The sequence below is a fragment of the Symphalangus syndactylus genome, chromosome 8 (assembly GCF_028878055.3).
Source record: "Symphalangus syndactylus isolate Jambi chromosome 8, NHGRI_mSymSyn1-v2.1_pri, whole genome shotgun sequence".
Classification (NCBI taxonomy): Eukaryota; Metazoa; Chordata; class Mammalia; order Primates; family Hylobatidae; genus Symphalangus; species Symphalangus syndactylus.
Window position 1 is genome coordinate 56,407,811 of NC_072430.2, and position 18,788 is coordinate 56,426,598.

At 35.6% G+C, this 18,788-nt stretch overlaps 1 protein-coding gene across 7 annotated transcripts in view; it reads right to left on the reverse strand.

Moving 5' to 3' along the window:
* The window catches only part of MNAT1 (MNAT1 component of CDK activating kinase), a 244,565-nt gene that overhangs the window by 159,621 nt on the left and 66,156 nt on the right, over positions 1-18,788 (reverse strand). For all 7 annotated transcript variants that reach the window (XM_055289175.2, XM_055289180.2, XM_063644542.1 and 4 more), the window contains exons 3-5: positions 18,490-18,563; positions 7,984-8,087; positions 4,337-4,477 (exon numbers count right to left, since the gene is read on the reverse strand). In XM_055289175.2, coding sequence (XP_055145150.1) covers positions 4,337-4,477; positions 7,984-8,087; positions 18,490-18,563 — 319 coding nt within the window. The remainder of the gene's footprint in view (positions 1-4,336; positions 4,478-7,983; positions 8,088-18,489; positions 18,564-18,788) is intronic.

Consider the following 18,788-nt stretch of genomic DNA (forward strand, 5'->3'; position numbering starts at 1 on the left):
ATAAAAATCACCTACTGCGTTTGACAACAATATTAGCCCATACAAAATTTAAGACATAAACTGAAGCGAATTTTCAAACAGGAATATAAAAAGATTTAATAAGCCAGGACCTGTTTAAAAATCTTTTTCCAAACTGTTTTTTTAAATTGAATTTACAGTTAGGATTAAATAAATGGACCTTTTAGCCAACATTACTGCAAATACTAAGCCATAAACATTAAGACCATAACATTAAAATCCCGTCACATACAGTATAATATAATGCGAATACTTTTTAAAAGGTTAAAAAGTGACTTTGGCACAAAGACCAGAACCAAAAACAGGAGGAAAAAAATTCTAAGAAGTAGTACTTGTGTAAATTAGGTCCAGAGATTAATTATAAGAATTAAGCTTCTAGACATATTTACAAATGCTATTGTTTTTTAAACAAAATCTCACACATGAACATACACAGAAAAAGAAATACATTCTTTTACTTAGTTTACAAGGATTCAAGAGGATAAAAATAAATTTAATGAATTCATTAGTCATAAAAATTTTAAGTATTTTAACATTTATAACAAAAATTTTATAAAGACTGAAAAATAAACATAACAAAATCTTTAAAAATAAGTTTAAAAATGAAAACCAGAAATTCAAACTGCAGTGGTATTCTAAACCAATCTGTTGTAATTAATTGCACTAATGAATACAGTAAATTACTAAGAATTATTTAACCACCATGTTATATGATCTAAACAGTGAGGAAAGTATGTGCAGTAATGACTTGCAGGTGAAGAAAACAGGAAGTGGGAGAAAGAACTCACAAAAATCAATATTAACTCCAGATTACACACAGTGTACAAGAACGGTAGTTTCACATCTTGCTTCATGCCTCACTGAATTAAAGGGGAGCTTCATGCCAATAGCAGCTCAATGAGGCAGCAAAACAGTACTTTAAAGACTAAAAGAATATGCGGCTGGGCGCGGTGGCTCACGCCAGTAACCCCAGCACTTTGGGAGGCCAAGGTGGGTGGATCACAAGGTCAGTAGTTCATGACCAGCCTGGCCAAGATGGTGAAACCCCATCTCTACCAAAAATACAAAAAAATTAGCTGAGCATGGTGGCAGGCACCTGTAATCCCAGCTACTCGGGAGGCTAAGGCAGAGAATTGCTTGAACCAGGGAGGCAGAGGTTGCGGTGAGCCAAGATCACGCCACTGCACTCCAGCTGGGGCACAGAGCAAGACTCCGTCTCAAAAAAACAAAAGGAAAAAGAATATGCAAGAATAATTGTTATGCAAAGCTGGCTAACCTCAGAATAAAATCTAAAAACCTTTTTTATTAGATGGAACATAAAACGTTAAAAGCATATCTTCTATCAAAGTTCTACATTTGTGATTAATTCAATTAATTATATAGAAGAGAAGCATTATCCAAAAAAGAGCCTGTAACTCTTTGTATAAAATGATAAGGGGAAGAATCTTTCAATAAAACAATTATAATTAGTAATTATATACTAATAATTAGTAACATCAATTTACTAATTCATTTTTTAAAGTTTTTAATTTCTCACCAAACAGCTACAAAAATATAAAATACAGCATGTCATTTCACTGTTAAAGCCATACCTGCCACTTAATAGTTTCAAGAAAGAACTAATGAAAGTTGCTAGGGAAGGCGTCATTATTCTATTTAATATGCTGCTGTCCTCATTTTTAGAGCCAAATTCACATTCCGCTCATAGAAAATAGAGTTTTATGACAGTGTTTTCTATCTAAGCCTCATTAATGGCCTTACCCTTATTTTTCCTTTAGTTTCTCACCTCCTTATAATTTAAGTAATCTTGCTTTCTCTTTTTTTACTCCTGGTTAACTGACTTAAATGCTTTTTGGCAAAAGCACAGTAGAAAAACACACATATACATATTTTCCCCAATTATAGGATAATAGCATTATCAACTAGACAAGAAAGTTAAGTGTATTAACACTGCACACACACACACAAAAAAAACCACAAAAGTCTCAGGGAAATAAATTATATGAACATAAAGGGAAAGAGAAGAACGCAAAAAGACTTTCCTGGAGAGGAAGATTTTCTGGTTTGTGAAGTCATCAATATCATACAGGGTTGTAAGTATCAAATAATATAGTAACAAATCCATGAAACACTTCATAAACCTTAGTTATTATTACTGTCATTATCTAACAAGGTTGACTACCTAGGAAGCTAATTGCTGGAAAACAATAATTTACAAAAACCCTGCTATTTCTTTCAAGCAAAAATACACTATTTTTTCATGCAAAAATATAAAATATACTGTCACAAAGTAAACAGTCAACATAAACTTTAGCATGGAGCCAAAATGAGCTCATTATTAGAAAAATAGTATTAATCAGGAGAAAAGTGCTTCAGAAACAACGTATTTTAGTCAGTTAGCTTAAAGCCATATAAACAATCTATCAAGAATATACTGGCTCATCTCAGTTATAATGTCACGCTCCCATCTGAAAATAAAATGGATATTAAACAAAAATCTTTTTAAAAATATAGAAGTAAAATATACTAGAACTTCATTTTAACATTGTTCTTAGAGTTACACAAAGTAAGTAGTGCCATGTCCACAAACAATATCTAGGAAATCACTTTAAATCCTTCATAGTAGTTGGCATGATATAAATAAATAGGCATAAGGGTAAGACAAATTACAATATGAAAATGAAAGTCATTTTCATAATTCTTATCACTAAACTCACATTGGGATAGAGACTGAGTATCCCAAATGAATTTATATTACGCCAAATTCTAGAAAAACAGTTTTCCCCAGTACATACTGTGTGGACTAAAGATGGCCATCACACTCCCATTAGGAGGTGAGATCTATATCCATTCCCTTCGTAACCGAGTGGGCTCTTTTACTAATATGGTGGAATCAATGCTGTGCCAGTTTCCTAGCCCAAGTCCTAAAATGTTAGCATCTTCTACTTCCTTATTCTTGGAATATTCTCTCTTGTAACCCTGAGCCGACATGTGAGAAGTACAATCACACTGTTACAGAAATTGATGCAGTTTCTGACATAGTCAGCCCCTTCACTAGATTCACGGTAAGGACTCCCCTCTACTAGGCCCACTGCACTCAACCCCATGTGGGAGGGAGCATGTGGGTGAGTCAGCACAGATCTAGCCAGCTGCTCCAAGCACCAATACAGGAACAAGTTTTGCATGGGGCCCGCAGTCAGACCAGGCACAAGCAAGCAAGTGCAGGACCCAGCCATCCGCCCCAGGTACGGACACAGAAGCAAACTCTATGTGGGTCCCACAGCCAGACCAGGCATGTTGCCTCAAGGGGAACATGGCAGTGCCCAGGTGAGGGTGCCCACAACCCCAAAGCCCCAGGGGAAGTGTTATAGTGCTCCTTTAGTTCTGCCATCAGACGGCAGTGTGTTAGCAGCTCAGTTGGCTTCTGGCCTTGTCACCTGGGGCAGCTGCTCTCCACCAGGAAGGGCAAAGTGCCAGTGTGACAGCCTTTCTGGGTACCCACACTCGGTGGGTCCCAAGCTCTTGTCTGGCATCCAAGAAGAATGAGGTCACAGGGATGGTTAAAAGATGATGAAGGCGATAATTTTATTGAGTGATGAAAACAGCTCTTAGCAGAGAGGGGAGCTGGAGAGGGGACAGGAAGAGCAGGTCGTCTTCCCCGAAGTCAGGTTGTCTTTTCCTCTACTTACTGAGTCTGGGGTCTTTATAGGCACAGGATGAGGAGAATGTGCTGAATTAGCTTATGAGTATGCAAAAAAGGTTGAAGTGAAGACACTACTCAAAGGTGGGCATGACAGTGTAGAAAACCAATTAGGAAAGGGTAGATATACATAAAATAGGTGAAGAGTGGGGATCAATCAGAGGAAAGCACACCAAACAGGAAGACAAGTTCTCAATCTGGTCCAAGGATTTAACTTGTAGCATGGCTTTCAGGTTTTAAACTGTCTTCAACATGGAGATGGGGTTTCTCCGGGTACCCATCCCTATCTGCCTAGGCATTTGGCTGCCTCCTGTCGCTATCAAAACCACATGGAGAGGTGTCCTGAGAATACATTAGGGAAGCAGAAAAGCCCAAAAGAACCACTTAAATTCCTAACCCACAGAATTGTGAGCATAAAAACATATTCTTCGGTGTGGGTGGGGGGCAACCTCTTATTCAGCAATAAATACACTGATATCAATACATAACCAACAAAACTAAAGGTGAACCAGATTACAAACACTGTGGAAATGCCCTTTAAATGCCATCATCCAGCCTACTAGGAAAGGTAAATCCTGAAGAATGTTTTTTACAATCACAATTAGCATTAATACACACCAGCTCATCTAAAAAAGCCTGCTTATTCTTCCTTTTTAGAATCTGCTGCAGTTGTTCTTCTTTTTGTATAAATAATCTTCTTTGTTCATTTTCCTGTCGTTCCACTTCTAAAGCTTCTTCCAGTTCTTCCTGTTCCCGAGTCTAAAACAAAAATTTATATATGGCATGGAATAAATTTAGGAACCAAGAGCAATCATATACCACACTCTAATACTTTCTTTATTGGAAGCATAAAACACGCTAGTCACTTATTATTTAATGATGTAGCAATTCCATATTGAAGGAAATAGAATTTACTTTATTTCATGTAGACATGTCACTACTAAAGAGAACAACTATTCTGTTATACCATACTAGTGGAATTTTGCTATACTAAGGCCACTGGGAACATATTGAGGGAATTTGAGGGATGAGTTTAGAAAGATGACTAGAGGCAGTAAGGTATACATAAAGATCAATTGGGTTCAAGACTGACAACAGGAGGACTAGTTAGAAGTATATTCAAATAACCCAGATAAGAAATAAGAGCCCTGCGCAGCGGCTCACACCTGTAATCCCAGCACTTTGGGAGGCCAAGGCGGGTGGATCACAAGGTCAGGAGTTCAAGACCAGGTTGGCCAACATGGTGAAACCTGTCTCTACTAAAGATACAAAAAATTAGCCAGGCATGGTGGCACATGCCTGTAATCCCAGCTACTCAGGAGGCTGAGGCAGGAGAATCGCTTGAACCCAGGAGATGAAGGTTGCAGTGAGCCAAGTTCACACCATTGCACTCCAGCCTGGGCAACAGGGCGAGATTCCGTTTCAAAAAAAAAAAAAAGAAAGAATAGAAATAAGAGCCCTAAGTAAAGTAATAATCTAATTAGAGTGGGGATGAGGCTTAAAAATGATGAGTGATCATCAACAGAATATAAAGACTGACCAAATATGGATTGAACACTTGGATGAAAGCTGGCACCATTCACTGAAACGAAGAACATAATAAGAGATGAAATAGACTTTAATTAAAAAACTGTCAAAAGAGACAAAGAACATTATATAATGATAAAAGGATCAACATATAGAAAGATACAACAATTATAAACAACTAAATATGTAAAGCAAACATTGACAACTGAAGGGAGAAACAGACAGCAATATAGTAACAGCAGGAGACTTAACTCACATTCAATAATGGATGGAACTTTCAGAAAGAAGATCAATAAGGAAATAGGAGTCTTAAACAACTTTATAATTCTACTCAACATTCTACTCAACAGCAGCAGAACATTCTACTCAACAGCAGCGGAACACACAATCTTCCCAAGCACACACAGAACTTTCTACAGGATAGGTCACAAGTTAGGTCACAAAACAAGTCTTAACAAATTTAAGAAGACTGAAATCATACCAAGTATCTTTCCTGACCACAATGGAATAAAACCAGGAATCAATAGCAGAAGGAAAACTGGAAAATTCACAAATATGCACATATGTGAAAATTAAACAACACACTCAAATAATCATTGGGTCAAAGAAGAAATCAAAAAGGAAATTAGAAAATACCTCAGGACAAACACAAACAAAAACATAGCATACCAAAACTTAACGGATACAGAAAAAGCAGTACTAAGAAGGAAGTTTCTTGTGATAAACACCTACTTTAAAAGAGAAGAAAGATCTCAAATAACAACCTGGCTTTACATTTCAAGGACCTAGAAATTTAATAACGAACTGAGCTCAAAGTTAGCAGAATGAAGTATTAAAATAAATAACAAAGATTAGAGCAAAAATAAATGAAATAGAAAACAGAAAATGAAGGGAAAAAAATCAACAAAATTAAGTTTTTTTCAAAATATAAAATTGACAAACTCTTTGCAAGACTATGAAAGAGAGAGAAGACTCAAAATCAGAAATGAAAGAGGAGACATTACAACTGATGCCACAGAAATAAAAGGATCGACTACTATGAACAATTATACACCAACACTTATACACTTCAGTTAATCTAGAAGAAACGGACAAATTCCTAGAAACATACAACCTACCAAGACCAAATTATGAATAAACAGGAAATCTGAAAAGACCTAGAACTAGTATGGACACTGAATCAGTAATCACACCTCCTAACAGAGAAAAAGCTGCAGTGGTGAATTCTGCCAAACATTTAAAGAAGAATTAATATCAATCCTTCTCAAACCTTCCTAAAAAATTGAAGAGGGAGACACTTCCAAACTCATTTTATGAAGCCAGCATTATTACCCCGATACTAAAACCAGACAAAGGTACCACAAGGAAAGAAAACTGCGAGCCAATATCCCTGATGAACAAAAATGCAAAAATCCTCAACAAAATACTTATAAACTGAATCCAACTGCACATTAAAAGGATCATAAAACATAACCAAGCGGGAATTATCCTTGGGATGGAAAGACAGTTTGACATACAAAATCAATTAATATACATTAACAAAATAAAGAATTAAAATCACATAATCATATCAATACATGCAGGAAAAGGCTTTGATAAAAGTGGTGGCTCACATCTGTAATCCCAACACTTGGGGTTAATGAAACATTTTACCTACGCATACCTATTTTGCATGTATATTCTGATGTTCCCAGAGAAGGTTACTAGGCAAAGAGAGTAACATTAATGACATACTGATGCTCTCAGAAATAAGATACTTTTAAAAGAAAGCTAGGCTAGGTATGAATGGAATGAAAATGTAGTATCAATTCATTGAGAGTTTTACAGCAGGAAAGAAATGCTGATATAAAGCACTATAACACTATAAGGAGGAAGTCTCTTCTAAATACAAAATGAAAATATAAGCTATGTGATCCAAATATACGTGTATCCTTTTTACTGATTATTACAAAATCCTGATAAAGTATCTCAAACGTAATTACCTCTGCTTTCCCCTACAACTAGAAAGCCAAACTGTACTACAGAAATGATAGCTGAAGTGTATAAATTAGACAATTGCTCCTTTGCATGCATACAATTCTTTTTTCTTTATAGAATACATTTTAATACATATAATAATAATGACTCCTGAGATATTTTCAAAACAAACTTCAACATGAGATCAACTAAAACAAACCAAAATCATATTTATATCTAGCAATGTTACTATTTCAGTAAAACAAAAAAGGTAACTAATTGAGAAACCAAAGTTAACCTTAGTTTACAAATGTGTTCCTCTGATCTAATCATGAATTCAGTTTAGTTTCTAATAAATAGTGTCTTTGTTTTATCTCCCTCTTGGTAGCTCCATCAACGTCTGTCTGGGTTTGCTCCCTCCTTTAGAGAAATTAATGTCTAAGGATTAAAATGAGCCTCCATTGTTTTGTGACTACTGTCCAAATGCTCACTTACCAGAAGATTATACGGGCAGGTAAAACTAGCATTAATAATCACCTATCTTATGGATCCATTTCCTTAAGAAAGCACAGTCTAACATAATGCTGTCAAAGTGGTTTTTGCTATAGTAATGTGTGCCTGCCTACCTACATACCTATACAGCATATATTCATATTTCTGGTCTAAATTTCAGCTAAATTTTTTATAAATGTAACTGGTTTAAAGGAAGATGTCTTTTTAAAGTATCATGTGGAAACATTTGTTTCTAAGACAAAAGAAGAAGAAAATACTTAGCAACCGACCAGCTTTAATTTATTTTTCTGAATAACATCTTTGTTTTCCTTCTGGTATATCTCCATTTTCTTTTTGGTGTTGTCCAAATCCACATTGTTGGTCAAGTTGAAAACTGCATTAGAAAGGAAACAATGACATGAAAAACATTTTTAATATAAATCTTGAGTAGACAATAAAAAACAAATACCACAGTGACTCATTTGTTAGGTTGTCATTCTTTATAGCTCTATTTGTGACCTTTTAATCATCTACTTATTTTAGAGACTAGCTCTAGTTACGGCAACCGTGTTTTCCAAGTCAAATACAAGGACAGACTGTCTGACTCTCACAAAATACCTAAATGTCAGGATCACTCCAGAAAACCTAAGATATGTGCTTGCCATACTTAATTAGATCTGATTTTTATAGTCCCCTCTCTAGCTTTAAAAGCAAAAAAAAATTGTTTAAAATTTTTTAATATAAAGAGTAAGTCTGGAATCTACTACAAGAGTCAGAATTTTAAAAAAGAGTTAAAAAATCATATATTTGTATAATTTAAATCAAACAAAAAACAGGTTTTATCCCCATTCCAATTGTCTCCAACATGAGTACACACAGGCTTGAATTACTTCCCTTGTAGTCTAGCTCTAGAAACGTATGAAATAAAAGAGTTGGAACTTAAGAAGAAAAATAAAGGATAAATTGGCATCAAAACTTAAACTAAAAGAATTTCTTAAGAGAACCACTGAGATATGTTTAGATATTACTAAATTTTCTGTAAATTAGAACTCTCTTGTTATAATTCCAACTCAAAATAATTTGAATTATGAATGCCATATTCCCTTCTAATTTTCCATATGTAAATCAAAGTGACTATAATACTCTGAACAATTAAAAAAAGACCTTCTTGCTATATATAAACTCATATGGAGGAATCCATACCAGTAAGACTCTCCTGTTCCATAATTCAATTCAAGCCTCCTTTAGCTTCCCTTGTAATCTTTCTACATCCATTATTAGCCCTTCCACCCCTTCTCCAATAACTTACCACTGCTTCCTGCTTCTTGTCCTACAAACAAGACAGATTTACCCTAAATAACTCTGCTCTATCCCTTGCGTTTCTACAGATTGCTTCCCCATCTCACTCTTTCCTTTAATAGCTTATAAGAGTTGAAAAGTAACACTGGAGGACCAATGCAGAGTTGCTTGTTTTGTTGAGCAAAGCCATCAAACAGACTCAAATGACCAGTTTGATCTATAATTTCATTTTTTTCTTCTCAAAAGGCCAACTTATTTCAGAACATCAATTTATCATAATCACTGTTGAAAATCCAGGCTCATTTAGGTATAAAGGCAAAAGTCTATTCAGTTTTATCATACGCAATTTTAAATCTGGAAGAATTGAGAGAAAATGAGAAGCAATTATCCTCTAGCAACTTCTCCAGTTTTTTAACATAAAGTGGGAAAGAAAATAAGTCAGGGAGTCTGGCTAGGATGCAATGTGGGACAATCTTCATAAATCACACTCTAGTCCTGACACAAAACAGTCAGAGGGAGGCTCCAGACAAGCAGCACTCTCAAAAACGTACCTCTGATCCTTAGTTAAAATGGTGATTCCACTATCTTTACCAACCACTCACAATCTACCCCTTGTATTTAATAGGCCATCCTCTAAGCAACCAAATCCAACGATCTTTCACAACTCTCACCATCCTCAACATCTACCAGATCCAACCTTAGCCTCCCAAGTAGCTTGGATTACAGACATGCACCACCATGCCTGGCTAATTTTTGTATATTTCAGTAGAGACAGAGTTTCACCATGTTGGCCAGGCTGGTCTTGAGTTCCTGGCTTCAAGTGATCCACCCGCATTGGCCTCCCAAAGTGCTGGGATTACTGGCGTGAGCCACCATGCCCAGCCATTAACCCAGGCTATCTGATTCCAAACCTGAACTTTTTTTTTTTTTGAGACAGAGTCTTGCTCTGTCGCCCAGGCTGGAGTGCAGTGGCGCAATCTCGGCTCACTGCAAGCTCCGCCTCCCGGGTTCACGCCATTCTCCTGCCTCAGCCTCTCGAGTAGCTGGGACTACAGGCGCCCGCCACCACGCCTGGCTAATTTTTTTTTTTTTTATTTTTAGTAGAGACGGGGTTTCACCGTGGTCTCAATCTCCTGACCTCGTGATCCGCCCGCCTCGGCCTCCCAAAGTGCTGAGATTACAAGCGTGAGCCACCGCGCCCGGCCCAAACCTGAACTTTTATCTACAATGCCTACAAAACTAGTTGTGTCATTTCTCTCAATGCCTGAAAACCACTGCTACCTAGCAGTCCTCTGCATTTGTATGCCCCTACACTTTCCCATTTCCATACCTGTGATTAAACTGTTCCCTACCCATAGGGCTCATCTCAGTACCAACCTCAACCCAGAACAACAGTGAATATCCACATATGACTCACCCTTCTATACCCATTTTAATGACCAGCTCCTCCTTATGAGACACTGTGCAGTTACAATCTCTCCATCCCTGAATGCTTACAATACATTGTCTAATATCGTTCTACTGGCATTTACCCACTTTCTACCCTGTATAATTATTTTCAATGTGCACATCTTGTCTGACCTATTAGAATGTTCCTTGAGGGCAGTTTCTAGGTCTGATTCATCTTTATTATCACTTCCACTACTTCTAATGCACTCCTATTAGAATGGCAAAACTCCAATGACAACATAAAATGCTGGTGCAGATCTGGAGCAACAGGGACTCTCATTCCTTGCTGGTGGGAATGCGAAATGGTATAGCCACTTTGGAAGACAGCTTCCTAGTTTCTAACAAAACTAAGCATACTCTATCACATAATCTGGCAATCAAGCACCTAGGTATTTATCTGAATGAATTGAAAACATATGTTCACAAAAAAACCCACACATGAATGGTTATAGCAGCTTTATTAATCATTGCCAAAACTTGGAAGCAACCAAGACATCCTTCAGCAGATTAAAAAAAAAAGTAGCATTATTCAGCACTAAAAAGAAATCAGCTATAAAGCCAAGACACAGAGGAGCTTTTAAATACATATTGCTAAGTGAAAGAAGCCAATCTGAAAAGGCTACATACTGTATGATTCCAACTATATAACATTCTGGAAAAGTCAAAACTATAAAAACTAAAAAGAACGGTGTTTGTCAGGGGTTGGGGTAGGGAGGAATAAACACACAGAAAAACACAGAGGATTTTTAGGACAGTTAAAATGACTCTGTGTGATATAATGGTAGATACACATTATTATACGTTTGTCAAAACTCATAGGGTGTACAGCACCAAAAATGAATCCTAAACTACAGACTGTGTGATAATGATATGTCAATGTAGGTTCATTGATTGTAACAATGTACCACTCTGGTGCAGGATGTTAATAGTGGGGGAGGCTGTGCACTGTGCACATGTAGAGGGAAGAGATATATAGGAACTCTCTATACTTTTTGCTCAATTTTGCTGTGAATCTAAAACACTAAAAAAAAAGTCTACTTTTAAAAAAAAAAGAAAAAAAGAAAAAACTTCTCATCTGGTATGGGCTCAAGAAATACTTGTTGAATTATCATGAGAGAAAAAAATAAACTAATACCCAACATTTATAATTACTTTTATAATTATAGATTTAATTAAAATAATCTTTATAATTACAGATTTGAACATGGCAAAGGAGGAAGGTTCAAAAGGACAGGACTAAATTATCTTGGTTTCTTATGGTATGAATCTACTGAAAAGTAAGCAGTCAAATTGATATCCCATGTAGAGCTCTACTAGTATGCGAAAGACATTTTAAAACAGTTTAAAAAACACTGTTTATTAGCAAACTAGACAGTATACTACTGATTTTAACTTTTCCATTAAATAGAGCCCAGAAATAGGTAAACTTAAATTCTAGGTGAAATTAATGTTTTTATATAAACAATTTCTTTTATGCTTATCAAAAACTTTATGAGTTCTGGATCACTTGAGGCCAGGAGTTTGAGACCAGCCTGGTCAACATAATGAGGCCCCATCTCTACCAAAAAAATAAAATTAAAAACTTAACCAAGTGTGGTGGCACACACCTGTAGTCCTAGCTACTTGGGAGGTAGAGACAGAAGGATCATTTGAGCCCAGGAGTTTCAGGCTACAGTGAGCTATGATGGTACCACTGCACTTTAGCCTGGGAGACAGAGTGAGACCCTATCTCTAAAAAATAAATGAATAAATAAAAATTTAAAAAAGAAAACTTTATGAATTCCAAAAAAAGTAAAATAATGTTTCATATTTTAATTTAGAAGCAAAGATAACAGCAATAATAAATGCAAATCATAATCAGATAATACAAATCTCTTCCTTTAAAAAGTAAGAAAAGAACCATAAAAGTGAATTACTATTTTTAAAACTTTTCAGATGAAGCAGGTCTCATTCATACCCAATGAATCAGGTTGGTACAACAGCCGTGAAGAAAACGGAACAGAAGCTAATTTGCTATAACAATCATTTGACCCTTTATCTGTTTACTGGTTTAGCTTAGATGTTGACCTGCCTTTAGTCAAGTATTAAAAGCAAACAAAAAGCCTATTGTATTTTCTGAAAGATTTAATGTTATTCATGTACAATTTTGAAGTCTTTTTGACATCCAGAATTTATAATTAAAGCCCTTAGGACTTTCTCACCCTTTTAAGATAAGTATTCTCTGCACCAAAAGAATAATCTGTTCATTATGAAACTAAGAATAAACCTTTGAGATAATCCCTGGAGCCATAAGGAACAAGAATTTTATGTATAGATTGTCATAACCACAGAAAAGAGCCTATTGTTAATGCCATAAGAAAGTCCATCTTCATGTGTGCCCCTTCTATTGAAAATGTTTGATGCTATTATTCAAAATTATAATGTTTTCATTTTTATATTCATATTCAAAACATTCATAATGAAATTTATTCAATAAAATTATCTCAATCTCCAATTTATGAATCCTCAAACACTGACCCTGAGGCACCCTAATAATTCTAGTTCTCTTACTCCAGATTTAAACGTTTATCTTCAACAGCACCCTTCTACCTATAAGATCGAGTTCAAATGTCTTTAATATCCTTCAAAATACGGCCCCAACCTACCTTTTTTCTGTCATCTCTAATAATTCCATAGAACTTCATGTTCTAGACTCAGAAAGTAAGAAAATCCTATATTTACAATTTGGCTCCATTCTTTACTAGCAATGCGATCTTGGGCACAATACTTAAGCTCTCTGTGCCTCTTCTCCAGGTGCAAAATAGGAATAAAAATGCCTGTCTCTTAGAGTTTCAAAAATTACATGTGATAATGTGTGTACAGCTCAGTCTGGTACTTAGTAAATGTCCATTAAATTAACAGTTTATACTTCTGATTAACACAAATAATACAGATATCACAGACATCTATCTTTAAAAGTATGAATAAAACACAAAATAGAAAGCTATTGAAACAAGATTTTTAAAGGAAGTTTTGGCTGGGTGCGGTGGCTCATGCCTGTAATCCCAGCACTTTGCGAGGCCAAGGCGGGTGGATCACAAGGTCAGGAGTTCAAGATCAGCCTGGCCAAGATGGTGAAACCCCGTTTCTACTAAAAATACAAAAAAAAAATTAGCCAGGCGTGGTGGTGGGCGCCAGTAATCCCAGCTACTCGGAAGGCTGAGGCAGATAATTGCTTAAACCCGGGAGGCGGAGGATGCAGTGAGCCGAGATCGTGCCACTATACTCCAGCCTGGGCGACACAGTGAAACTCCGTCTCAAAAAAAAAAAAAAGAAGTTTTATTTATATGATGACAAACAGAACAATGCCATACAACTAAGTGGTGGAGCCGCACTCTAACAAAACTTAAAAGGTCTAAAACTAAAGTTTTCACTTTATCTCTCATTTCTGCAAATGCTTCACCCAACAAAACAAAATAATAGAAAATACTGCCTATTCTCCCGTGTTTACCTGATTAACACCATACAACTGCAGGGGGTCGGGTCATAATATTTGAATTTGTCCTTGCCTACTCTAACACACTTCCTACATCAAATCAACCACTTGAATATTCTATGTCTAAAATATCCTCTTTATCTATCCCCACTGTGACTATCTACTCCAAGACTTCATTATTTCTCATCCAAATTACTGTAATGGCCCCTTGAAAAGTCATTTCTCACTCTTTAGTATCTCCTCTTAGCTACAAGATAAAATCTTAACTGACAGCCCAGTTTACAAAGCCCTCTTTTTTTTTCAGTTAACAAACAATAATTGTATATATCTATGGAGTACAATGTGATGTTTTGATATATGTATTCACTGTGGAACTATTTTATCTAATTAATTAACATATCCATCACCTGACATGCTTATTTTTTGTAGCGAGGACATTGAAAATCTACTCTTTTTGCAATTTTGAAATATACAATACATTATTATTAATTATGGTCACCATGCTGTGCAATAGACCTCAAAAACTTATTCCTCCTAATTGAAATTTCATATCCTTTAGCCAACAAAATGATAAAAAATACTGCCTATTCTCCAATGTTTACCTGATTAACTCCATACAGCTCCCCTTTCCCCACCCACCATCCATCCCACAGCCTCTGGTAACCGCCATTCTACTCTTTACTTCTCTAAGTTCAACTCTTTTAGATTCCAGATATAAGTGAGACCATGCTATATTTGTCTTTCTGTGACTGACTTATTTCACTTAGCATAATGTCCTCCAGGTTGATCCATGTTGTTGCATATTACAGAATTACCTTCTTTTTTAAGGCTGAAGGATTCCATGGTGCATATGTATCACATTTTCTTTATCCATTCATCCAATGATGGACACTTAGGTTGATTCCATATCTTAGCTACTGTGAATAGGGCTGTAGGTTATAGACCCATAAGTGGGATTACTGGATCATATGGTAGTTCTGTTTTTAGTATTTGAGGAACTTCCATACTGTTCTCCAAAATGGCTGTACTAATTTACATTCCCACCAACAGCATACAAGGATTCCCTTTTCTCCACATCCTCATCAACACTTATCTTTTGGTAATACCCATTCTAACAGATGTGAAATGATATCTCATTGTGATTTTAATTTGCATTTCTCCGATGATTAGTGGTGTTGAGCACATTTTCATATACCACACGTATGTCTTCTTTTGAGAAATGTCTACTCAGGTCCTTTGCCCATTTTTTAATCAAGTATTTTCTTGCTACTGAGTTGAGTTCCTTATATATTTTGGAGATTAACCCTTTATCAGATTTCTGGCTTGCAAATATTTTCTCCCACTCTGTAGATTACTTCTTCACTCTGTTGTTTCCTTTGCTGTGAGGAAGTATTTTAGTTTGATAAATCCCATTTGTCTATTTTTGCTTTTGTTGTCTATGGTACTAAGGCCTCCTTAATCCAGCCTGTTTTTCAGGCCTCATTTTTAGTCATCCCTCATGTTTTACCTACCTATAACAGACTACTTGCTCATTCTCCAACATGCTCAACATTTTTCTATCTCGGTGCCTTTTTCTTTTATTACAAATGTTTTTCCAATCCCTTTCTATCTGGTTAACTCTTCTTCTTCTTTCAAGATCAAACTCACATGTCATCTCTTCCCTGAACTTCACCAAACCACATCTCTATTTCCCAGTGCTAGGTTAATTGCTTTATCTGTATTCCCATAGCATTTTATAAATGCCTATTTATAAGACTTATCACATTACATTATAGTTATTAGTTAACATAATTATCTCCCCCTTTAGAGTCTGAGCTTATTGAGGGCAAATACCACATATCCCCATCCATAAAGCAGTTCACATAACATAATTTAAAAACTTGCTGAATTGAACTGAAGTTCAGAAAATAAACTATAAATCCAAGAGGTTACTTCCCAAAAATCATCAATATCTTTAAATAGAGTAGAACCACTCTTTAATCAACACGATGAGGATTTATAGTTGACTATTTAAATAAGTCTGTTAAAGGACAGAAACACACACATACACCTGTCTCTCTCTTCAAATACTTTAACTTAAAACATATATAGGACGTATATAGTCATTCTCTAACTTAATGACATACAGCAAATTCTAGTTTTTAGAGTTTTGCTTCTTCCTTATATAGGCCATAATTGTCATCTATATTGTTCAGTTTCCTTTTTTGTTTTCTGTTTTTTTGGTTTTTTGAGACATGGGCATGCTCTGTTGCCTAGGTTGGAGTGCAGTGGCGCAACCATGGTTCACTGTAGCCTTGGACTCCTAGACTTCAGCGATCCACCTCAGCCTCCCAAGTAGCTGGGACTACAAACATGTGCCACTACACCCAGCTACTTTTTAAAATTTTGGTAGAGATAGATCTCATTATGTTGTCCAGGCTGGTATCAAACTCCTGGGCTCAAGCAATCCTCTTGCCTTGGCCTCCCAGAGTGCTGTGATTACAGGTGTGAGTCACTGCACCTGGCCAATTTCCATTTTTTAAGAAGTGACTTAAAAACCTGAGAAGCAGAATCCTTCTAGAGTTTTACAATTTTTTCCCCAACCTTACACACTTTAAATATTTAAATTACATATAATATTAAATATGTATTTAATTACATAACCACATAACTACAATAACAGGTACAACTGGCATAAGAAGATTGACGGCATTCACAATGCATTCATTATGCTGTGGGTATCAGTGAGTACATTTTATGGAAGAACTGGGGAATGACAGTTACTTCAATGAGACAATTACGTGGAGGTTGCTTAAGAGAGTTTCCCGATACTGCAACTGAAGACAGTCCTTCATGAATATACATAATAGCAGAATCACTTTCAAATTAAATGGTCTGAGCCACAGCTTCTATATTTTGGTAAAGAAAGCATTACATGTTGTATACCCCTAATATCCAGACTTGCTCTTGCCTATCAATTCTAGTACCAATTATGGGCCCCATGTTGTCCATACCTTCAAATTACTTTATCTTGGAGCAAGATATATATATATATATTTTTTTAATCATAGCTCAGTCAGAATCTTAATCCCAGAATCAAGATCTCCTTGTAGTTCATCCCCTAAACGTATTCCTCACCTTCTCTGTACATCAGTTTCTTTTAGTTATCCTGACTGCCTGCTTGTAATTGTGACCATGTATTCAACTTGTACTGTAACACCTATAATCTCCTTTCCCTTTATTGCTTGACCAGACTTTTGACTAATCACATTACCTTTTAGAATATATATAAGCTACTTTTCTTCTCAATTGCTATCCAACAGCTTGCCCTATACTTAGTATCTATGTAGAGCCAGATTTCTACATACCTTCATACTTGCCCAGTTCTCGTAGATTCCTTTCTGGTTTTTCTTCTCAGTCTACATTCTAACTTTTCCACTTTGCCTTGTCACTCCCAATTCTACCATCTTTTCAGCTAAAATTCATAGTCACTCATGATTGCTAAGTTAACATACAAAGCGCAATGAGTACATGCAGAATGGAAAAGCAGTGGCTCTTATGGCACTGAAAGATCCCAGAGAAACCCTAAATTATGTTTTCCACGTGCTTTTGCTATGGCATAACAAATGAACTTAGACATATGGGAAAAGTTTCAGACAACAGTTGAAACAAAAAGATTTTCTGGATTTTCTAGTAAAGAAATTAAAGGAATTAGAATATTTATTATTCCTCAGGAATGTGAATTTTTAAGTTTACCATATATAAATCTTCTGAAGAATGATCCATTTTATTATTATCTTATTTTTAATAGTAAATATTGAGTACAGTTACCTATCAAGTTTGAAAGAATAAAAATGATTGCTGTTTGATCCTCATAGTCTCATTCTAATGTTCACAGTATATAACCTTTGTGTCATTTCCAACCCGCACTTAGTAATAATTGTTGCAAGTTTAAAAAGCAGCATTATTTTTTAAATCAATATATAACAACTTCCAAAGTTTTTAACATCTCTGAAATTTTAAGAAAACTGAAATCATTTTTTCTTGATAAAATCTTCCTTTTGACTAAACACATCAGAAGGAAAAGGCACAAAGATTACTCCAACCTCTGATTCCAGAATAATACTGATTAATAGAATGCCACGTCAACAGTCAACTGCTTCAAAGTACTTTAAGACTACTATATCCACAGAAGCACAAATAATGATAAACATATGGCTTTAGTCACTATAAATATGGTTAACAGGAACCCCATTTTTGAAAAATCAGAATATGCTTTCCATTCATTTAAACTACTCTAAAACGTTATCAACATACAGATGCATGTACCCATATAGTCTTCCTCCCCAGCTATAAAGTGTTACTACCTCTATTAAACATATTTCTCCTAAAAGACAATATTAAACAGGTTCTTTACTTAAGTATGCCTTCAATTTGACAAACATGACTCAAGTGCAAAAGAAAGTAATTAGGTAAATGTTAGCTATCACAACAAAACCCGTTAAGAGGTTTTTATGTGAGATGTTCTCCTAAGCATTTAAAAGATAAAAGCACACGGTCTTATAGGCTAGCATACATCAAATTAAAAACGTACCAATTTCTTCCACTTCTTCCAAGAAGTCATTGTATTCTCTTAGAGTAGGAAAATCTTCTTCCCTTTTATTGTATCTTTAAGAAAAAAGAAATCTACATATTACATATCATTGCTTTTAATATTATCTAACTGGTTTGCTGTTCTTACCTAATTCATATATGATACATGGAAAAGAATTGCTTACTGTGTAAAACATCGTTCTCTATTTTTTTATTTTTATTTTTTGAGATGGAGTCTTGCTCTGTTGTCCAGGCTGGAGTGCAGTGGCACAATCTTGGCTCACTGCTACCTCCACCTCC